The 25068-nt window shown below is 36.4% G+C and overlaps 1 protein-coding gene across 3 annotated transcripts in view; it reads left to right on the top strand.

The window, feature by feature from the left end:
- lrba (LPS-responsive vesicle trafficking, beach and anchor containing) overlaps positions 1–25068 on the top strand; it is a 240783-nt gene that overhangs the window by 201010 nt on the left and 14705 nt on the right. For 2 of the 3 annotated variants that reach the window (XM_026203763.1, XM_026203762.1), the window contains exons 47-49: positions 11026–11193; positions 20678–20767; positions 24633–24825. In XM_026203763.1, coding sequence (XP_026059548.1) covers positions 11026–11193; positions 20678–20767; positions 24633–24825 — 451 coding nt within the window. The remainder of the gene's footprint in view (positions 1–11025; positions 11194–20677; positions 20768–24632; positions 24826–25068) is intronic. The other variant, XM_026203765.1, reaches the window with a different exon arrangement.

Below are 25068 nucleotides of genomic sequence, written 5' to 3'. Positions count from 1 at the left end.
CTTTTAGAGCACAAGCTGTAGTTTTTGGACTATGTTGAAGTTCATATTAGCTGTACAGCTGGGACTGGTAACTGAATCAGCATTAAATCAAGCTCACACTTTGCTGAGAGACAAATGTCATTTTAAGTTGAGTTGAAACACACTCAGGACTGACATGCACCCATGAACGTGGTGTCCTGAAGTTTGTCAGATTTATATGGTGACAGCTTTTTGCACTTACTAAAGTGTGCAGGGATTCTGGGCGATTCCGTTAAGTGTTGTTACCTTGTGTGGGAACTGAAGGTCAGTATAATATTCTGATGGTGAGATCACATGATGAGGTTTGATTTTAGTTTAATCACAAGGGCTGAACACGTGTAGCAGCAGACATGATCTAAACTGAGAGGATGAGTCTGTGTCATGTCTTATAACGAACAATGTCACAAACCTCTTGAGTTTCCCACAGCCTGTCCACAGGCTGCATGTCTCCATGTGAAGACCACAGACGTCTGCCGTGTCAGAGGTCATCAGTGTTTGCATTCTCCTCTCATCTCCTCACGCATTCTTTTCTGTTCAAACACATCTACAGCCATGTCCTAATGCATCTCAGATCACACAGTTGCTGTCATCGCTGCTGCTAATGTGGCTACTGTACCTTAATCGTCAAAACTGACAGGGTGGGAAATTGTGGGTAATTTTGCCTACCAACTACCAACCACATTTGTGAACAACTAGTCTTTAATTGGCCTTGATGTGACATGTTATTGCAGTTTTGTCTGTGATTTTTATTTTGTTAGAATATAAATGCTATTTATTCATTTAAAAAGTATTTGATTTTTTATTTTTATTATTTTCAAAAATACTGTAAGTAGGAAATGGCACAAAACACGTCAACTGTCCTATGATCGATGATTTAACCAATAGTGGACAGAGATATATGTATGTATGTGTGTGTATATATATATATATATATATATATATATGTGTGTGTGTGTGTGTGCGCGCGCATGTATGTATGTGTATATATAAATACATTTAATCATAAAATTACTGTTGTTTTGCATTAACAAGTGCAGTTACTAATATTTCTTGTTAATTTCTTATTTATTTTTCTTTTGTTTATTGTTTATACAGATTTGACATAAAGCAATAAGCTTGAGTTAAAATGCATACAAAATTTATTTTTATTAACAAAAGTAACAGGTACAAAATCTACTTTTTATATACAGAAAATATATATCTTCCACTATTATTAAATGTACCATTATTTTTCTAGCATATGGAACTGACCAGCTTCAGTGATTATGTGTGATTTAGTAGCAAATTGAAGAAAAGTTTGTGACTTTTCTTACTTCATACACAAAAATTCTGATGATTTGATATTTTTTAATAGTGATTTTATCATTTCTAAATATAGAGAAAAGGTATAAATGAATGACTAATAAGCCAATAAGTGCTCATCTGCTGCTGTTATATTTGTGACGTAATGTAAAAAAAACTTTCAAACTGGATTATCTTAGAGCTTTAAAGTGCTGGAAACCGTTGTGTGAAATGCTTGAAAGTCATAGAAAAGTGCTTGAATTTCTCTCTCTATTTTTACAAACCCTGAAATGAATGAATGAAGCATTCTAATATTTCTACAACAACACCATGGTTACAGTTAGCGTAACCGCTTCCGGTTTCCTGACGTACTGTATGTCAGTACTGTTTATAACAGATTTCTGTGCAGAATTTGAATGATTCTCACTAGATCTCGTAGCAACCATTTGGTCGCAGAGCCTCTCTCTCTCTCTCTCTCTCTCTCTCTCTCTCTCTCTCTCTCTCTCTCTCTCTATATATATATATATATATATATATATATATATATATATATATATATATATATATATATATATATATATATATATACACACACACACACTGGTAATTTAACGCGTTAATTAGGTCAATTAATTATGGAGAAAAATAATGGTAAAATTAACGCATTTAACGCAGTTGCCCCGCCCCAGACCTATGTGGATAATCTGCCATTTCATACAGTCGATTGATGTCTAATATGAGGCAGGACAACAACTTACTGCATGATAGAACCTAAAGAATATCCCTGATATTCAAGATATGGGCCATTTGGTGCGTTAAACCATTAGCCATACTCCCATTGGCTTTAAAGTGGCGCTGCACAGACCGTTTGGTGTATGACATCAAAGTACCACGAGAGCGATTCAAAAGCACAAGGAGTCGTCTAATCTCTAAGCTCTTGTGGTTCTTTGATGTCACACACTGCTCGGTCTGATGGTGATGACCTGTTTCAAGTCGAACACGTCTAATGATTCAGTGAACCATTCATAAAGAACCCTTTACTTCACTCCTGAATGAATCAGAATTTGAACGAATCAAATGAATGAATAAATGACTTGATGACCTCATTAAGACATTTACCACCTTCCACTGGCAGTTTTATTTCATTACTTACAGTATAATTTCATCATAATTCAATTTTGTATAATATATATATATATATATATATATATATATATATATATATATATATATATATATATATAATATATTAAAATAAAGCTAATAATAATTACAAAATTAAAAAAATAAATAAACTCAGAATATTGATAAAAATCATAGTGATATAATATAGTAAAATATACTAAAATAACTTAAACACTGGGATGGAATAACAACAACGTCACAGGCTTATTGCTGAGTTTTTTTGTAGCTGTCATTATATTAATATTTTGAGTCCAGGTTTCACAAAAAAATTTAAAATAAATTAAAATGCGCCTACTGCGGAGAAGAGCAAAAAGACTGCATTATAAAAGGAAGAGCCGCACATTGCTTTTGAGTGGCGAAGGCATTTAACCTCGGCTCTGCTCCAGGTTAATCCACGGTTCGTTTTAAGCTATTAGCAAAACAACAACGCTACTGCTTTTCACAGAAATTACATAATTACCCATCATCCATTGTGATATACCCTGGTTCATTGTTCTGTTGGATCGAATGGCTTTCTCACTACAACCGAACCACTCCAGTTCATTTTAATTCGAGCAGAGACTACCTCGTTCAGGTGATCTCGGACAGTTTGTTTTTGCATGGATCCGAGCACAATTACCATGTTCACATATGCCCAAACGAATTGACCAAAAGGGGGGAAACGCGCCAGGTGTGAAAGCACCCTAAGGCTAAGACTTTAAAAAAGGTCCACTTTCAAGGCCAAGGGCAGCACTCTTGTTCAAGATCACTCCCATATGACTCAATCGCAAGCATAACACATCACAGATTAATTTTAGAGTTTCAGTACAACATAAACCTTTATGTGTACTGTTAGTGTACTGTTGCTAAATGACTGCTTTCTTACTAATCAGTTTTATATAAATGACATGAAAACTGATATTTCTTACAATCTGCACACCTTCGCACTGTGTTAGTTTCTTTTCCCATTTCGGTTTCTGAGAGTGAAATAGAGTGCATGTGTCTGCACAGTATCTGCTTGTGTTGTCATGAGCTGTTTTGTGATGATTCCTCCTCCTTTGTGATGTAATGTAGGGAGTAGAGAGGAGCCTGTGAAATACCATGATCCACTGCAGCTGACACACTTTACGGGACTCCAGAAGTTTCTTTCTTCAGCCTGTTGATGTGCATGTGTGCACAGCTTGTTGTTGTGGGATAGGAAGAAATGCATCTTAGCCTTGAATTTCTCCTTCACAGTCATTCACTCAAGCATGCCCTGTGAATAAATAGAGAAATTAATTTTCAGCATGGGTGCAACTCGTTGGCCTCTCTCTCACACATACACACACAATCACTCTCACCCCGTCTGCATTTCAAACCAACCTCGACAAGGACGACAAGTTTAGGACATCCATCATGGAAGTCACTGACCCCAGATATCAACATTCACACCAACAGCAGAGCATCTTAATTTACTGCTGCTTCGTATGACTCTGTTGTGCTAAACTTCTGGGGATTCTCAGGGTCACCTTACATGTACCCCAGCCATAATAGGCAGAGAATGATATACTCATGAATGATATTGCCCTGGGCTTTTCTAGGGTTATGATGCATTATACTTGAAACAGGAAAGGTCATTACACTGTACAGCTACATGGGGCATTACTCAGTTTTGTAATAATGTACTTATGTAATATTGATTTGAGTTTATTTGAACGCAAAGCTTCCATGAAGACAGCAGTTGTGAGCATGCGGCAAGTTCAAACTAGACGGACATTTAAGGGAAACAGTGCGGTCAAACTATTTATTACACAATATTTCACCACAAAATAATTAAAGCAATCAAATAATTAGGACGAAAATGTTTGAAAATCTTACCAGTTTGTTAGTTCTCTTATAATCCATTAAAGCGTACAAAACAATTGTAGCAAAATGGCAGCAGCTGAGTTTGTATGAAACGAGAGCAAGTCCGTGATACCGGGATGATGTAATTAAACAATTGTACACCATTTTGAATCGAGTTTTAATATTTTATAAGCTAAACAAACACAAAGCTTCCACCAAGAAAACAATAGTTCAAGCAAAAGTACAGCATCGACTGCTGTTACCCGTGTCATTAGCATTTACCATTTGGTATCTTGGGATAACATACCTTGTATTGTCACGACTGACCAATCAGAATCAAGTATTCCACAGAGCCATGTAATAAATAAATAAATAAATGGAGGAGAAAAAAAAGAATTTTGGGGCTGAACACTTTACCGGAGTTTAGCAGCTTAAAACAATCTGATCGCAAGCAGAGAAGAAAAATTGGGTTAAAGGGTTAGAATAGAAATCATGCTTCAGTAATTTGGGTTAACTGTGTGAAATTATTTTAATGCGTTAAGGATTATAAAATTAATCGCATGCATTAATGATGACAGCACTAATTTATGTGTGTGTACTGTGTATATTTATTATGTATATATAAATACACACATGCATGTATATATTTATATATACTGCCGTGCAAAGGCAAAAGACCGTAACTTAGATTTTTGTCAAAAATTAATTATTTATATTTTTGCGACATTCAAGACATCCTTTTATCATGTGTATAAATATCTTTAGTCAATTTTGTGTTTTTCTGAGAAAATAATGGGTCGTCTCAACACTGCTAAAAATATTCCGTAAAATATACGGTAAAAAACCGACAGCTGTGGTTGCCATAATTATACCGTAAAAAATACATTTTTGGTTTGGTTTAACGGTTTTATACCATAAAAATACAGTTACACTGTTGTAGGTTTAACGGTTTTACTTTATATTTACAGTTTAATACCATAATTTAACTGATATAATATTAATATACAAACTTATTGAAGCACTGAAATCTGTTTTGTACCTTTGTATTAGACTGGTAACCACCAAAAGCAGGTGGTGATGAGAGAGTCACGTGGTGAAACAAAACCCATCACAAGCAGCTTTTAAATAATAAGATACATAGAACAGTGACAGTGACAGCTTGTGTGATAGACAGTGTCATTCACACAAGCACTAAACACCATCATGGTGAGACTCATTAAACTGAAATATGAAATAAACATTAATTTAACAACATTTTATGTAACATACAAACCTAATAAACATAACAGATGAGAAAAAATTAAGAAGAAACATTAGTTATTTCAAAGAAAAAACATCAAATTCAAACAAAATTTGAAATGCAACGCAGAGAATTCTGGGAACATAAGTTTACAGTTTTTCCCTGTAAAGTCCCGGAGAAGCCAAGGCCAACACCAGTTACCGCTCTTGCACTTTATTTGGAACCCCTCAAATTGAGTTACAGCGTTCTGACTTTGTTTAGCCACGCCTCAATATGAAGCTACGGTGCCAATTTGAAGTTATACGGTGTTCTTTCCTTTGTTTTACTGTCCACTTTATTGTTTTACTGTAAGTCTGCCGCATTTTAATTATGGTGTAGACAAACGAATAAGATAGATTGCGATCTACCAACAGCTCCATATAACAAAACTCTGTGAAGACTAGATACCTTAGCAGCAATACGTAATCATGAATAACCTTTAAATATATATTTTTTTCTTTTCATAATGCAGATTATTCACCAGGCTGTCACTTCTATTTGGACGCGTGTAGACTCGAAAGCCATAGCTAGCATGATCAATCATAAAATCAGTGGCCTACGAACAGTTCACAATTAAATCCATATCCTACCTTTTCTTGTAACCCGATCAAATCAATCCATGGTGATGAACATCATCACCAATGTTTAATCCACAAGCATTCAGAGTATTATTCCCACTTGTTGGCATTCACATCAATCCACAAGTTGTTCTTTTAGGTTAGGCTATTTCATCAATTCAATTCAATCAGTCAATTTAAAAGCAGTTATGCTATGTCTAGCATTCTTTTACATTACTGAGCATAGCAAATAAATTGGTATCCACGGTATCTCTTCATGTTTAACTTTTAGTCTGCTTGTTACGGTAAAAACAAAAACATACATAAAACAGTCACATTGCTATATGCAGTAGCCTGTATGAGACAGCCCAAGATCTCTAGATTTTATACAGACTTATGCTGTTTGTTGCAAAATGCACTGACTAATGTACATTTAACCTTGTTTTAAAGAGTTACCATTGTTGGAAAAAATAGGACGACTTAAATATACTCCAACCTCTCCCAGTGTAATATTTACATTACCACTTATTCTCAGAATAAAAATACGTCATTACCTGATCAGTCGCCCTATGTAGACTTAAAGAGCTCAGAGTAGAAGTTAATCAGCTCAGCCATCTATTCTAATCATTCTTTGTGTGCTGTAGACACACACATGGTTGTCTCATGACTGAATCAGACTGAACCAGACTGAATCACAGTCATTTGAGAGGCCCTGCCACTATTAAACAGCTATCCAAATAATTCTTTCTGCACTGCACCTCAGCCAGATGCATTCTGGGATGAAGGGTCTTGTTCTGCTACCTCTAATTACAGTCTCTTCTTTAGGCCTATTCAGACAGAAGTAGTTTTATATGGGGAGCTGAGGAAAAGTAATAATTACCAGAGCTTATCCGTGATTTTGGTCTTGAACCAGAGTGTCCAGGTCAGTCATTTTTCTAGACTGCACATTGCAGGTAAAAATGGCAGTGTCCTTTACCTTCTGTAAATGGTCTGAAGGAATAATCACAAGTAGAAGCAGTCTTATGTGAATTCACGTGCTGGTTAAAAGCTTGTGAATTGATTTGTATAGCAGGCCATGTCCGGTACATAAGTGTTTCAAGAAGAGGTCAGTCAATAAAAAAATGGAAAATGAAAATATACAGCTTATTCAGAAAAATATCCTTTATGGACTTTGCTATAACAAAGATGGAAAAAGATTACTTGTATCCCAAAAAACGGTATGAGGTCGGAGCTAAAACTTTTATCAGACTATATGCATAGCCCTTTTTAAATCTCTTTTCTTCATAGTTAATATATAGCAAATATGCCTCCTATTGTTTTGATTTAAAAATTTCGCACTGCACTTTTTTTTACTTTACAAATATTGTTGTAATTTAGCTGTAAGTAGACATTGCTTATCCTTTTTGATTGACAATAAACATTACAGGTGTCGTTTAAAGTTGGCAGAGATTTCGTTATCCGATGTGGAAGAAGTTTGTTGTAGATGAAGAATGATATATGTTTAATTACACTGATATCAGCACAGTTAGCTGTTGATTCTTGCTAAATAAACTCAACAATGTGATCCGATCAACTGTACATTATCCAGCTTATTACAGGACTACTTCTCAAATAAATCAATCAGTGACTAAATAGACAATATTGAAATATTGAAACAAAGCTTCACAGTTTGAGAATAGGTTTCACTATCTGTTCCATAGATGCATGTGTTTTATTTGTGTGGTCTGTCATTGTGTCGAGGTCTCAGCGCACTGTCCACATGTGTGATTAGGGCCACCACAATCTCTCTTAATCAATACTGTCAAATCCAGCTGCCAGTCAAATAAACCCGTCCACCCGTGTGTTCGCCATTGCTCTCCTTCGCCCTTGACAGAATGTAAAACAGCCAGATTGATTTGTTATGTGACATTTTAACATGGCTACAGACAGGTTACCTCTTAAGTCCTTAAAATGTTTTTAAAGGGCTGCTAAAGAAAGGGAAATGGTCAATGAAAGTCATAAGAGCTCAGAGAGATCCATCTCGTAAAAAAAGAAAAACATGTTTGAAAGATCATTAGTGTCTAACGGTACTATGTGTTCTCTAGAAATCAGATGCTAATGAAAATAGGAAAAAGGGAAAAAGTCTTTGGGGCTGTTTTATTTCCTGGTGGTGAGCTCATCATTTAGTGCATAAACTGAAATTTGAAGGTTTTTAAGATGCAAGTATTATTTTTTGATGCATCCATAGCATTTTTCCACAACACAGAAGCACTGCTGAAATAAAATTGAATGCATTTTTGATCCAGCAGAGACCTCACCCCACAGTTGCCAGCACACAAACACACACACACACACATTTTCATAATGCTGATGATTCCCGGTGGACTTTATGGGACATACTGCCTCTACTAATTGGCACATCAATAATGCTCTCCAGATATGAGCAATCTTAATGAGCTACATCTCACACACTCCTGGGCCTCTTTTGTACATATACATGAATTTAAAGGAATAGTTCAACCAAAAAATTCAGATTTGTATTATTTGCTCACCCTCGTGACCCGTATGCTCACATTTTTACTGTGGAGCACAAATGTTGAAATATTTTTGAATAATAATAAAACAGTAATTCGTAGTGACCATGGCTGTCAAGATCCCAAGTGGACCATAAGAGACAATAAAAGGCTAAATGTGTTATTATGTTCCAAATCTTCAGGAGGCATACAATAGCATTTTGCGATGAAAAGGAAAATATTGTTATCGACTAATATCTTCATGTCTTCCTCCTATTAACATTTTGATAGCTTTCTGCTTTTGTTCTTTGTCATGATGTGGTAAGATCTGTGTGTTCATTCAGAAATATATATTTAAATATATAAATAAAATAAAAATGTGTGTGTGTGTGTGTATGCGCTATTTTGTAAACTGGCCCGGGGTGTTTTTTTTTTTTTTTTTTTTTTTTTTAAGAGACCACACATTTATGAGATAGGCTTTAGACAGATGTAAGTCTGTCATATCAAGCATCTTAACCTGACATTTTATTGCGAAAGCACTTACATTTCTATGTATATATACAAACATGCCCTCCGGGTTAGAGTATGTGGTGTAGTCATTTTTAAAAAGGAATCTAATGTTGTAGGTACACATCTCCCCCTCCTCTTTTGATGAAAGAGCATGGGTTCCGAGTGACACCCCTGCCTCAGGAGACCCTACCAAACGCTCTCTGCATCTCTGATGAGGTCAGGCCTCCCTGAGCAGGGTTCCCATCTCATTCCTGATTTCAGAGTTCCTTGATTAACATAAAGGCAGTCCTCAGGAGAGTTGGAGTCCTATAACATTGCCCCCCTCTTTGTTTCCCCTCGCTGATTGACACAAGATGGCGGCCCACATTAAATGCCCATCAGCCTCTGCATTAAATTTGGAAACAGGCAAGTCACGGAACAGTACCGGGTCAATCCATCCACATAATAAACTAAAAGACTCGGGGAACGGGTCACTTTTAATAGAATTGGTGTAGGAAAATAGATTAAGTGGAATAAATCTCAATGTTTTAGGCAAGTACTTCAAATGAATGCTAATAAAACAGTGAAAGAAAATGATCAACTATTTATGAAATAGTTATTTATTTTTTTTAATTAATAAAGGATTCTACAAATGATCTCATTATCTGATTTTATTAAATTATCCGATTAAATACAGTACATATTGACATGTTTTATTAAATAGGTAAAGTAATAGTATTTAAATATAATATTTAGTTTTGTTACTTTTTCTGTGACAAAATTTTGTATAGTGATGTAGTATAAAGTATAGTATTTTAATATAGAGTGATAATTAGTAAGTACCATCCTGATTATAAACTAAGCAATTATTTCTCACCTTTGCATGCACAACATTGCGTTGAGAAAACTAAGAAAAATTATATACATTTGTTATTTCAAAAGATAACTTTATTAATATTTAACCAATATTTATTTCTGAAATTCTTGCTAGCATCAATCACGTATAAAGTTATCACGGCACAAGAACTGAACTGTTTTGCCGTCAGACCTGTTGTCATATTGCAAATGCCACATTTCACAGCATCTCTCATTGCCCTTCTGATTTAAAGTTCTAATTAAGAAAGCTTGGAGTGCAAATTAAGCGGAATTAGCTGTCAGCGAATTCACATTTAAATGAGTGATGCTAAGACCCTTCCGGTAAGCATTTAAATGATATAAATTGCCGTTTAAGTGCAGGGCCTAATGTTTGTCTCGAAATTAATGTGACACAAGGCAGCAATGACAATCAAGGCTCTTCTCATACTCATTTGGGCTCGTTTAGAGGCCTTTGTGCCCACACAGCTTTGAGCAAATTAACACAATTGCTGTTTTTTATGAGCAGTCATAAACGGAGGCCCTCCTTGGACGGCTAATGAAGAGAGAAACAGCTTGTGTTTCAATGTTATGACAGTCAGAGAACAATCATAGCTTCGAAAACAACAACACACTCAGACGCCCCGCAGCACGTAGAGATGAGACTAAACAAAAGAGCAAAGATATCTCATCCTGCTCATGTAAGACGATCTGCTGTGCTCCAGCGGTTCTGTCCTAGAAGCATATGCTTGTAATTTGTGTGTATTATGTCATTTGTGACTGTTGAAAGCACATTTTGACAGATCCCGTTACCCATGCTACTTGGTTACGTTCTCCGAGGAGCTCTCTATGAGTTGTTGGGCATGTGAAAAAAAAGGAAAATAACAAATCTATCGTAATCTTGGGGTGAATTCACGCAGCAGTCGTGCCACATGGTTTAATTCTCTAACTACCTTCAATTTAGCTTATTTACCCACATCTTGATGAAGCTTTTCTCTGGGTGGTGCGTTCTCTTGGTCTTGTGTCAGAGTCTAAATGACATTGGTTTTATCTCTTGTGTATTTTATAGGCTCTGGAGAGTGAGTTTGTGTCCTGTCAGCTGCATCAGTGGATTGATTTGATATTTGGATACAAGCAGCAGGGACCTGAGGCCATCAGAGCTCTCAATGTCTTCTACTACCTGACTTATGAAGGAGCAGTCAACCTCAGCTCCATATCGGACCCCATGCTCCGAGAGGTGAGTGGGTTTCTTTCTTTTACACATATATTACCTGTCAAAAGTTTGGAATAATTAAGATCCTTTTAATGTTTAAAAAAAAAAAACGTATTTTATCCTCACCGAGACTGCATTTATTTGTTCAAAACAGTAATATTGTGAAGTATACTATTTGTTTTCTATTTGAACATATTTTTAAATGTTAAAATTGTGATGGCAAAGTAACATTTTCAGCAGCCATTACTCCAGTCTTCAGTGTCACGTGATCCTTCAGAAATCAATGTAATATGCTGATTTGGTGCTCAGTTATTATTAATTATTGTTGGTACTCAATTATCAATAATGATTCATGTTGTTAACGATGTTATCAAATAGCTTTTATGCTCGATATTTTAATGTGAAATGTGATACTTTTGTCAGTGTTTTTTTTTATTATTATTAATAGAAAGTTCAAAAGAACAACATAAAAGATATCAATATTTTATAATATTATAAACGTGTTTTATTGTTCATTTTGATCAATTAATACATGCCTGCTATTTTAAAATATAAAACAGAAAACAGATCAAATGTTTTTTTTTATTTATTTCTATTCTTTACAGTATTTTTGATCAAATGAATGCAGTAAGAGACTTCTTTCAAACAGAGATTATTTCAAACTTCACACAAGTAGTGTTTTCTTTCACAAAGATGACACACAGACTGTTCCAAAAAGTAGGCTTAATGGTTTTTAGCTTTTTTTGGCAAAATTCTACGGCAATTTCAAGTGTATCCTTTGCAGAAGTGGCTATATCATAGAATGCATAATGACCTCCATAAAACCCCGAACTTATGTTTAATTCAATATTGTAAAAGAAAAGAAAAAAATGATAAGATATAAGATGCTGTCCGTGTTTTCAGTTAGCAGAGAAGCAGCACACTAGGTTTTGGAACAGAGCTATTGTAAACAGGTTTGAGCTTCAGCAGACACTTACAAAACATTTGTTCAGCTGTTACTGTGAACCATGAAGACAAACTACAGACTCGATAGGAATCTCTCTTTCGGTGTTTCCTTCTTTCTCTCTCTCTATCCCAAACTCATTTATTATTCATCTCTTTCACTCTGGAATCTGCCACACAGAAGCACAAACCAGTTCAAACTGAGCTAGCTCACTAACTGCCCCACTGAAAGCTACAGATGTCCATCAAACATGTCCAGGTACTGAGAGAAAGATCTGATCTGAGACACAAATAACAGCTTTGAGAACCGAGAACCAGTTCTTATTCAAAAAATGGTTCATTTTTTTATTATTACATTGTAACTAAATGATTTTCATTATAGATAACAGTTGTCGAACATCTGCGTTCTTTCACCAGAATAATGTTTTTTTAGTTTTTTTTGCCTCAGTCGTGAATTGCAGGTTTGAATTAATGAGAGAAGCCCTGTTCACACCAGAAGCGACTGTAGAGGACAGTACACATACAGTAGCATCTAGTGCTGGCCTAAAGAACATTTACCATTCAAGACTATCTGCTTTACATCATCCTGGACGAGTAGGATGTTGGTGTTACTGAACCTGGCATGGTGGTCTGTAATCCATCATTTAAAGACATTGTTATTTGGTTCTTCCTTACATTATCGTCCTGGATGTGAGCCTAACAGGACTGTGAGCCAGATTGCATCAGGCCCTTGATATATAGAGACTTTAGTCAGAGAAGATGGCATATTAAATAGGACACAAATCAAAACATTGATGCAAGAGATGAAAGTTCAGCTGTTTGTGTACTATTGTGGGCTTTGGTGTTGATCGTTCAGGCAGTGAAACATTTTTGCCTAAATTTCCTGCGGATGTGATCAGCTATAAGATCAACACACAGGTTCACTACAGTGAAAAATTCAATGCACTGGACTTTCGTCCCTCATAGCCTCTGTTTAATTCATCAAATTTAGTACCGTATGATGTCATAGGTAAAAGGTTGAACAAACTGCTGCAAAAAGCTGTGAAGTATCAATCCTCTACGGACACCTTGGTAATTAAATCGCCATTGGCTAGTCAATTTTTTAGTTTACTCCTCAGACTGACATATGATGTGTGGTTTTGTTTTTTGTAAAATGGCACAGTTTTTTAAATAACTGAAAGTACATTCTTTACATCAGTCTATCAAGCATTATCATATTATAATCAAGTATTATTGAATGATATAACTTTATTAGTATTTAAAAATAAATTAGAAGTAATTTGAATTAAAATTGATAAACATAATTAAATGCATATTAGTTATTTTAACTGAACATTTTAACTGGACTGGAGGTGGTGTTTTTTGGTTATTCAGTGTTTCTGGAAAAAAAAATTGAAAAAATACTTATTATACCAAAAATACAACAAAGAATATAATTTACATATGTCGTGTCAATTCGCTCTCTCTTTCTCTCTCTCTCTCTCTCTGCGTGTGTGTGTGAGACAAAGCGATGGCGAAGTGTGTGCCTTCACACTAGAGTTAACGATACGTCAAATACACAAACACTGGTGCGCTGCGCATCCATTCAGATGAAATGAAAAATATCACAGATCACTGATGGAGAGTGAAACTCTGAAGCTCTCAGTCAGAGTGTTTGGCTAGTAAAAATATATCTGTGCTAAACTTTTACTCTGATAGCCTCCAACTCACAGACTGGCCAGTAAAATCTGTGAATTTATTAGCCATTGGCTAATATTAGACATCTTTTAGTCGCCCAGAGTGAAGATTTAGTTGCATATGTGAGTGATTTACTCGCAATGTAGAGGGTTGAGTATGTAATATGTAACGTGAATGTGACATTTGTGCTCTTTTCAGTTTCTTATAAATATCTAAATGGCTAAAATCTAATCTCACTGTAATCAGCACATACTTTGCTATAATAATATGTGAGCAGCATGTATGTACATGATTGTGTTTTTGAGAAAAAAAAAATGTTATGCGTGGTTAGTGAAAAACTAAAAATGTAAAATCACTTGAATAAGGCCATAAAAAACATACAGAACATTGGTTTCCGGGACTTTTGAGAACTGGAGCTTGTAGCCTAGAATTTTTCTTGCTAAATTATGTGAAAATCATCTCGTTTAATCACTTCCAGAAAACAATATATTGATTTAAATTTTCTAAGACACTTTTTGTTGGTAAAAGTCATATGTGAGTAGGCGTCCACTATCATGAATATCATTGTGATTTACACCTGAGAAGACAAAGGCCTGCACAATGAGCTGCATAATGAGCCTCTCAGTCAGCTGTGCCACTGTGAGGGAGGAGTTACAAGAAAAATGTGAGGACAAAATAAATGTATATATATTTTTATGTTTGTAGTCTATTTAGAATATATTTAACTATCCCACAACATAATTTAATATCCACTTGGGAAGCAGTTAAACAGTTTATTTTTTCAGTGTTTTTTTTTTTATGGGGATAAATTGAAAGAACAGCATTGTTTGATACATTTATTACAGTTACATTTATTTGTTACATTTATATTATTTACATCAAGCTTTTGAATGGTATAGTATTGTATATTTTTATTGAAACTTCATAATGTTTTACTTGATTATACATTTAGTCAGGAATTATAGTTTGGAAAAAGTCTAACTAGTAAAATGTTTACACGTTATGTGAAAACTGGTACAAGTATATAAATAAATAAAAAGAGACTTACTCGTGTTTATGATCTTTGCTGAATAAAGTGCTTAATTCTTTTTTTTCTGGTCTCAAATCCTCAACTACACATCTTTTTGGGGTGAATTATGTCTTATTCCTCTCATCGCGAAGCAAACAGTAAAATAAAAGTCAGTTGAAGAACAGTGTCGCTGCGTTGTCTTCTGTTATGGGCGTATTCAGGCTGCCCGCTTCAGCTTGAAACATTAGAATCTGAATAGAGCGTTCAGCGCAGGGGCGTTATCATCGCATTAGAAGATAATGAAGAGAGACGTGAAAAACGGACATTGCGTTGTTTTCATATGGATTACTTTATCACAGAATATTTGTTTTCGGCGGCACTTGTTTGGTTTATAAGTAGACATGTCAGGCTTTCCATAGATATATCTCTTATGTCTATTCGTTGAGTATTCACTGAGTTACAGTTCATTTTAATGACGCGTGTCTAAATGAAGATCTGCACAGACAAAGGCTGCAGACAGCACACCTTGTTTGTTATCTTTATTTTATAAGTGCACAAAGTTTTGTTGTTATTATGTCTGTAAACAAACAAAAAAGTACAGTAAAGTACCTTTACAGATTCGATTGATGTATTGCTCTTATCTGTTCGATCAAAACTGAAAGTGTAATATATATGCAATATATGTATAATATGTGCAAGCTGTGCCTCGGGATCAACTGTATGCATATATATCCACACATCAAATTTTACTCAACCTCCGCTTCTTATAACATGTCTTCTGCAGAGGTCACACAGTGCAATTCTTTTCTTCCAGTGAAGCAGTTGTGTGCGTGAATGTGTGCACTGGGACAGTCGCTGGTGTCGGAGTGCTTCCAGTCTTCCTGCCCTTCATGCTCAGTGACTGAGGCTGATTAATGGCTTGGCTCACCTTTTTCCCATCTAGGTGTTCTTGCTATCCCTTTATAGCTAGCTCTTTCCTTCCTTCACTGCATGCTTCATGTCTTTAATCTGTTCATCCTTCGCCATTCCTATAGCCGTTCATACCGTCCATCTTTCTCCCTTTGACCCTTAATCCGCTATCTATTTCTTCATCCCTCTCTCTATCTGATGCAGATTCATTGCCTATCTGCTCCAGTCATCTCTCCAGTTCAGCCCATTACCTTGCACACTTCCTGTTTAATAAGAAGAGGTTAAATGGGATTCCTCATGCCTGACTGCCACCCCACCGTTCACAGGCCATTAGGAGATCAATAAATTCTCATGGCCGTGTCTGCAATCAAACTATAATAAACATGCTTGAAATTTTCTAAGGCAAAAAAGGATCTAAGGCATAAGAGGAAAAAATGTGAGAGAATGCATATCAGTAGAGCACTGGTGAGCCACACAGTCCTTGAATATCAAGTATGCATAATTTTTTATGTAATATTTTAGGTCTGCACATTTGTTCTTCTCTTACAGTACCTTGAATACATCATAGTTTCTGCTGCACCTCTTCCAGCGTTCAAAATTAACACTCGCCAAGCATTAGTTTAGTTTTTTAGTTTTTTTTTTTTGCTGAAAAAATATTTTCTTAGATGGAACTCAGCAAAATGTTAGGTGAAACCTAAAAAATTTAACAGGTGAAATAAAAAAAAAAAATGCTGTGTGTGATGAACAAGTTGAAATTTAAAAAACCGTTGTGTGTTATGAAAAAGGTGAGTTTAAGTTATTATTCCATGAAAATCTTCCACTCCAGTAGTCTTTTTACAATTGCTTCCAGATTATTGCTCCCATTATTGTTTTGTGAAGTTGCTTGAGAAATCACACAGTCCAGTTCTTGAACGAATCACTCATCAGATTCATTGAGATATCATTCAAAAGAGCAGTTTGTCTCACATGAACCTACTTTTACAAGATTCCTAGTATATAATGTATTAAAAGTAAAAATTCACATTTTGTGTTCTGTGGAAATCAGTCAGACATTGGAATGACATGAATTTTCATTGTTGTAAGTTATATCTTAGGAGGGCAAGGATGAGGGGAAAGAGAGCAAAGTGTCAGATTATCTACTATTCGATCCCTCTAGTTTTGCTTGTAGCAAATAACTAACGGTCTGTAAAAATCTTTGGAGTCAGCACAGAGTTATGACGAATGTTAATATGCAGTCATGAATTCTGATAGGGCTGTTCTGACTGAGGTCACATTGCAAAAAGCCGGACCGGTACAGTATCTTGTTTAGGGATACATATTGGAAGTGTTCCAAAAATGAACTGAGAAGATCAGATTCCATTTGATTTATAATGTTCACACAGTTATGAAAAAAACAAATATGTGTCACGTTTGAGCAAAAAAAAAAAAAAAAAAATCTGATATGGGACAATTTCACATGAATTCTGAACATAGTAAATGTATCAATTGACACTTATGCAAAAAAAAAAAAAAAAAAAAAATATTGCCATAATAACCAATGATGAAAAATAAAAATCCAAAGTATTGTTTCTTAGCCAAAAAACAAAAAACATTTATGGCTAATACATTTTCTCAGTTCAGTCACTGTTGGTAGGTGTTACAAAAAGTCAGTTTTGGACCTTGACTGCACATCACAGCCCAGTTTGTAGAGTTAAATTAGAAAAATAAACGAGTAGGGTATAGCAGCATGGCTCTTAGAAGAGCATGTATGTTTGTCTGGAAACAGCAGGGATGGCTGCAGCTCTGGATCTTCTCAGATGGGGTTGTGTGGAAACCAACAGCTTGGTTCTGGTTCTAGTTTTAGTTATGCATCTCGAGTATCAGGCTTGGTTTGGGTAGGACTGGAATTTGTCAGTCTGAGCAGCTGAGTTTTTTTTTTTTTTTTGGGCTGATGGCAAGCCGTGTGTATAATTGCATCTCTATGTATGTAGAACCCAGTGTGCACATGTGTGTGTGCGTGTAGAGTATGGGGCGTGTGGAATGTCTCATGGCAGATTAGGGTCACTCAGGAGACTGGGCCATGTTTACTCAGACGATGATTACTTCCTGTCTTTGCCCTGCCACCACAAAAAAAGAACATGACAGGCACAAAGGGTTCCCTTTGCACATGAAATGAACGCGCACACACATACACACAGTTCTTTCCTCCAATCAAGCCCACTTTTACTCAAGTCCGATACGAATCTGACCTTTAAAAGGCTTATATTTAAAGAGAAACCCTTCCCCCAAAACCTCTTCTAACTGTTCATAGGGACCTCACTATGCAAAATAAGAAAATTTGGTCACAGCTTGTTGTACAACTAAATTGCCTTGTCAAGGGTTAGAGTAAATCAGGTGACTCATGGAGCATGACTGTGTGTGTGTGTGTGTGTGTGTGTGTGTGTGTGTGTGCATGCATACGGGATATTTCCATCATTTAAATGTGTAGAATGTAAAGAGACCTCATCAGATACGCACTAGTGCTCCTAAAGAGATTGGCCCCTCTAGCATGCCTAGCACCCATATAACCTTCTCTCCTCATTGGCTGGACGCTCTGACCTGAGAACTGCCTCATTCTACTGTGGCAGTAAATGTCAGGAGAGGATTTAATGAAGATGGGTCAGGTGCCTGGGCAAGACTCATCCACATATTAGCTTAAACAAACCGTCCCGATGTGACACGCTCAACCTTCATCCTGTTTGCGATGCCAAATCCTGTGCCACATTGCTGAATCACATTAGTGAACTGTAGGGCTGAAATGATTAGTCGACATTATCAACAATGTTGACAATAAAGAATTGCCGACAGGTATTTTTATGACCTAATGCCATACCTGTCAACCCTCCCGTTTTTTCATGGATTCTCCCGTATATTACCATTCTATCCAACTATCATCTCATTTAATTTTTTTTTTTTCTGTATTACTCCCATATTTTTTTATATTTCTATAAAAAAAATCACACTGGGCACATTTTATATGTTTGCTACATTCGCCACTAGTAAAACTGTAATTTGTGTGACCCAACCCTCATTATATGAATAATCACATCAACAAATCCAAAGGTTGCCCAGTTGCTGAACACTGCTCTTATTTATCCCTCACTTGCTTGTTTTTGTTCCTTAAATTAAAAATTGTATTTACTCTCGCTAAGTTCTGTGAAACTACTGTACTATTGAAGTAAATGGCTTACATAGCAAATAGTGACCTGACTGAAAAAGACTGAAACATCTACTGAATAGGTAATGCAATGTGTTTTTTCCAAACACTAAAGACTCGGTCAAGAAATGAAGAATTGATGCCACACAGAACAGTTCCATTGCTTTTGAGTAGAAATCAACCAATCATATAATTGAAACGAGGTGTCTTCCCTTGCGTGGCCTCTTCTGAACCCTGCTTCTTTAGAATGGTATTTCCAGACACAGTAGTTCTGTCATCTGTGTTCCATCAATGCCTCTAATGAGATCACTAGTGGATTTACACTATATAAAGAAGAGTTTGTGTGGGGGAGTCTATTGTTACCAGCAGAGTGGGCCGAACCAGATCAAAGCAGGAGAGTGGGATGAAGAAAGAGAGATGAAGAGCAGCATAAGAGTTAGAAACAGACGGAAAGGATTGATGTAAAGAAGTGCAGTCTGAGCGGAGTGGAAAAAGAGAGGTGGAAGAGAGAAGAAATACAATGAGAGGGACATGGAAAGCCTCCTGACTTCCTGATACTTTCATGAGTACAGTTAGAGCAAGAGCAGTCAGCCGAGAGCTGGGACATTTCTGGCATACCTCTCTCTCTCTCTATCTCTCTCTCTCTCTCTTTAGCGTGAGATTATGACAGTTTCTCTATTGATTCATGAAAATCCCATCAAATCTGACATGCATCACACACAACTGAACTTGACCACAGAGTGCGACAGAGTGATACTTGATACACTGATGCAGTAGGGCAGTGGTTCTCAACCCACGGCCCGTCATGAATTCAATTGTGGCCCACCATGCTGAACACAATTTTTTTTTAAATAACTTTCAGTTTTACAATTCATTGTAGTTTTTACATTAATTAAAAAATGTACTCAACAAATATGAGCCGAAATGTTTTTATGTAAAATAATTTTGTGTTTCATATATTATTGAGTCGACCTGTACTCACGTAATTAATGTTATGCAATTAACACTCTTAAGCACTTGACAGAATTCAATTCAAATACTCATCAGCAGCCATTATTTTGGTAAAATTGAGCATCAGAATGGACAAATTTGTCATTAAAGGAGAAATCAAAATGTGGAAAATGCCAGTGAAGGAACACATACAAACAAGAATAGTCGAAGTATCAGCAGTGAAGGTGCTGGACCTTCGGCATCACAGAACCACTGCAGTAGAGCCAGGAGATCAAATATTCATGATAAATTAACAATGGTTTTGGTGTCAGTAGAAAATTAGGCACTGCATTTTTAATGCACTTTTTATCTATTTAATTATTGGCTTTATTTGTGGTTTCATGAGCCTTACTTGTTTAATAACATCTCAGATTTAAAACAGAGGCAAATTTCTGTGAATCAATTTAAATCTGACGAAAACTCAGATTGAGAGATTTGTTGGATCATCACTTAAAAGTGTTCATGGAACCTCTCTCTAGTCTTTCTTCAATGCACACACTCTTTTCTCTGCTTTAATGCACTCTTACACACATAAATGCAGAGAAATTCATTTCCTATGTAGCCCATTATTGTGATTATTATGATTATTTCCTCCACTTTTCTTTTCTTCTTTCTTTCTTTTTTTCTACACACACACACACACACACACACACACACACACACACACACACACACACACACACTTTACTTTGTGGCTGTATTAGCTGATATTGTCCAGTGCAAGTTACCACTGTCTCAAGGTGATGTTTATAGTCCTATTTCTCTTCATTAGTGCCACCATAACCCTGACTCTCTGTCTTTCTCAGGCTGTAGAGTCTCAAATCAGAAGTTTTGGACAGACACCCTGCCAGCTGCTAATTGAGCCCCACCCTCCACGCAGTTCTGCCATGCAGGTGGTGAGTAACACACAAACACACACACACACACACACACACACACACACAAAACACTTTCACTGTCTAATTATCGTCCTTACCATGCAGACATTCACAAATTTATCAACATGTCAGTAAAACTGTTAAACTGCACATCATGCCAGTGTATTGTTATGTGATGATAATCATCTGTGAATCTTTATTTGTATCAGTTTTCATAATTAAATAAGTTGGGTACAAGTATAGGGAACAATGAAAATCAATGTGCAGGGAGTTTTTTCCCCCTCTCTTTCTCCTTTTCTCTTAAGTTACTCTATATGCAGGATCCAGTGTCAAATGGATAAGCATTACGTGCATTTCCACCATAGAAAAAGGGTTACTGGGTTTAAAAAACAAAAATGGCTTCACATTATGGCTTAGTGACACATACTGGTATTGAACCAGGAAATACTAAACTAAATTTGATACAGGAGGGCACTGCAATGTCATTGTCCACACCAAAAATTGTGCTAGATTGCATAAAACTGAATTGTGCCCATTATAATCATCCATTGTGCCAATGCCACACTTCATAAGTTCTTTATTTCTTTATGCTGCATTGCTCATTCATTTTTCCTGTTGATCTAAAATAAAATAAAGTTGTTTGGCAGAAATTCAAACCATTCAGCTTTCATGTTGGTGGAAACGCATGCTAGGTCTGAGGGAGGTTTTGGTGGATCCATTTTTGGTGGAAAACAAGTTTGATAGCTCTCTGCTTAAAACAATTTGTTCACTATTTTATGCTTTACGTCCCCACTCCTCTCTCCTGTCCTTTCTCAGTGAGCCCCTGCGTCCTAGAAGTGGGAAAAATCTTGTGGTTAAGCGTAGAGCTCCGAGGTGATGAGGTCTTTAGTCTAGAAACTTAGAGACTGTGGGTGACAGCCTTGAAACCCCCATTAGCTGTGTGTTTCTGTGGCGATGACAACCCCTGCCTGCCTGTGTGGAAACAAACTCACATATTCTCCTGTAAATGTCCACATGCAGATATACTTATAGGCTCAGAACTGGATTTTGACCTTAGTAACAGTGGCACTAAATAATTTGAACAGCCTTTGAATACACAACATCATCATAATTACAAAATCCCAAGCACACAGTCTAGAGGAGAGTGTGTGAGTTTTTGTTTCATGTACTTAGATTTAGATATTATAGTTTTTATTTTGAAGTGAAAAGATGAAATTAGACCTTTGGGGTAAGTTGCCCCCCATTGGCACAGAAGGCCCCAAATGGCATGTCGTTATTAGTTTTATTATATCTTAAATAGAATACTTATAGTAATTAATGGGGTTGGTATTATTCAATAATCCAATGAATTAGATGTAAATTTTAGACATCTTTGCTTTTCATTAAAGCCTACAGGTTAAGTTGGCACTGGTAAGCCTTGTGGGCAGCGTGCCGACATATAGCGCAATTGTGCTACAGGCGTCCAAAGTTTGAATCCCGGCTCAAGGATCTTTCCCATTCCCGCCCCTCCACCCTTCTCTAACACTTTGCTTCTTGTCATCTCTACACTACTACTTGTAACAATAAAACCAAAAAATAGATCAATAGATAGAACAAATCATTTTGAATTCTTAGGCTCACATTTACTAAACAGGGCAAATTAGCGTTAGAGCGCAATTACATAAAAGTGCCGATGGGAGGGGAAAATTCTGTGTTGATTTACTGACAATTCGCACATTAAAGAGCACAGACCCAGCCAGATCATTTCCATAATGACCAGCGCAATCTACCAAGAGCAATGCAAATTACCAACTGCTTTAAGACATGCTTTTTTTAGGATGTTTAGTAATGGAGCAAATACCAGTATTTGACAGGTACAAATAAATTGAGTTGCGTGATTCATTTTAATACTCTCCTCCTATAAATTTTGCATCTGAAATGGAAACTCCTACACGTACATATTCAATAAGGTCAGGCGCAAAAATAACTGTCCATGCCTTTTCAGCGCTAATTCTTCACTGCACATATGTAGTAAATCCTGACAGCACTATTTTAACGCCTAAAGATGGTTTGCGCTGGCTCAAGCTGTTTGTAAGTCTGGCCCATAGTGTTGCTATCATGACATACCTTCAATTAAAATCCAATTATATTCTTGCTCCAAAAATCCCAATCCCCACTGTACCACTATTTTATTAGACAACAAAAGCAACATTTTAGAATTAGACGGTATGACAAGACAAGACTATTTTTCTTTTGAATCAACATAATCTTCATGCAATCCTTTATCTGGAATATACAGTGCCATTCTCTCTGTAATCCTTTCATCTCTCTTTCTCTCTCTGTCTATGCTTGCTTTTTCTCTCTCTCTTCCATGTCTCCAGTAGGTTAATGAGAGTAGATCCTCTGTTTAATGGCACTCACAGGCTGAACACTATTTAAGAGGTGCTAGCTGTCTGTCTAATTTACTGCAGGCGCACCAATTAGCCCCGTGTCTCCATACTGTGTCTAAAAATCACACACACATGTCAGGATTAGACATCACCGACATAAGACAACAGTTAGACTGGATTAGAGCACAGTTTTATCGTGCCATACTATACGAAGATATACAGTACGAGCTTATTTATAATAAGCATATACACATACACTTCCATTTTAAACTATATCAGTTTAGAATATTTGTTTTAAAAAAAACTTTCTTAATGTGAAGTGATTAAACTGTGCTGTATTGAAACATCAGCAACATATGAAGCAACAGCCAGTCAGATGGCTCATTGAGAGTGACAGAGCAGATCTCTGATCTCGAAAAACACAGCCCTGCCTCACTGAGGAAGTCAACTTGATGGTTGGATGACTTTGCTGCCAAGTAATCAAACAGCTGTGTATGTGCATATACCTTTTAAGCTTCTCGTCATCTCCTGACTTATAGAGTGGAATGCAGGAGAAAGCAGATTATAATTTTACTAATGGAGGTTGGAATATACTGTGGCAGCCTAGGGGAAAGCTCAGATTCATTTGAAATCTGCTATGGTATTTTGCAACTTTAGGCCTTCTCAGACTGTTTTTCTTCTGTTTATCTTGTACTCATTACACAGGAAGTGTAACTCAGTGTGCAACGTAGCCTAGCAAAAACATTACTGGAATTATCAGAGGTCCAGAAATGTCAAATATATCGTTGAATTTTGTGAAATGAAAGTGTTTAGCTGCTTTGATCTCTCTCTCTCTCTTTCTCTCTCTCTCTCTATCGCTTCCTCCCCTCCTCTCCCCTCTTTCTCCAGCTTTAAATTACTTCGGCAACACATTTGATCTATTCATGATTCATGATACATTTATTTTAAACATAATTTCTATATATTTAACTTATTTGTTTATAAATAACGATAGTCACGATAAGGAAATCAGAAGGAATTAAATGATTCTGATTCTACTTTATTCCCGTTAAGTAACATTTTCATTAACAATATTCAGAAAAACTATTCCAATTACATTCACAACCTTTAAAATCATGTTGCCAAGACATGAGATAATTTGAAATGTCAACAGAACAGCAATAAAAAAATAAAAATAAATGAGAGCATTTGTACAGTTTTTGAGCTGATGCTCTGATGCTGATTTTGCTGATCTTATTATTGTGTTCCATCTGATAAAATGCATATATTTCAGAATAATAATTTAAAAAAAAAAACAGTTCCGTCCAATCCAGTTATGATATTGCTATGTCTTAATAACATCTGACCTCAATCTCATTTTTTAGGCTCTTTTACACCGTTCTGTCTTTCGCTGCCTAATTTCCCGTCTTCCTGCTTCTCTTCCAACTGTTCTCATTCTCTCTCCGACCATCGCTCTCTTTTTGCCTCTGCCCTTCCTCGCTCCCTGCTGATGATGGCGGTCATGGACTCAACAGTATCTCCTTCTGCAGACCCCACTGATGTTCACAGAGCAGATGCAGCAGGACGTCATCATGGTACTCAAGTTCCCGTCCAACTCACCTGTCACACACGTGGCCGCCAACACACAGTCAGGCCTAACCAACCCAGCGATCATCACAGTCACCGCCAACCGCCTCTTCGCTGTCAACAAGTGGCACGGCCTCACTGGTGAGCAAGAACAATCAGACAGCTATATGTTTGGTGATGGATAAGGAGTGTGAATTAGTCTATTGAATCTGTTCCAACATTGATACTAGTTCCTTAATAACCAGGTTACTCATACTCAACCCAGTCTCATAAGAAAATGTAACTATTTTATGAGGTGATGAATTCGTATGAATCCGTATGTGTTTAAAACAGAGACATGCCATTTTTAACTTTAAAAAATCCCAGTTTTAACCTGTCATCATA

Source organism: Carassius auratus, chromosome 26 (assembly GCF_003368295.1).
Source record: "Carassius auratus strain Wakin chromosome 26, ASM336829v1, whole genome shotgun sequence".
NCBI classification, from domain to species: Eukaryota; Metazoa; Chordata; class Actinopteri; order Cypriniformes; family Cyprinidae; genus Carassius; species Carassius auratus.
This window is presented reverse-complemented; position numbering and strand designations above follow the sequence as displayed.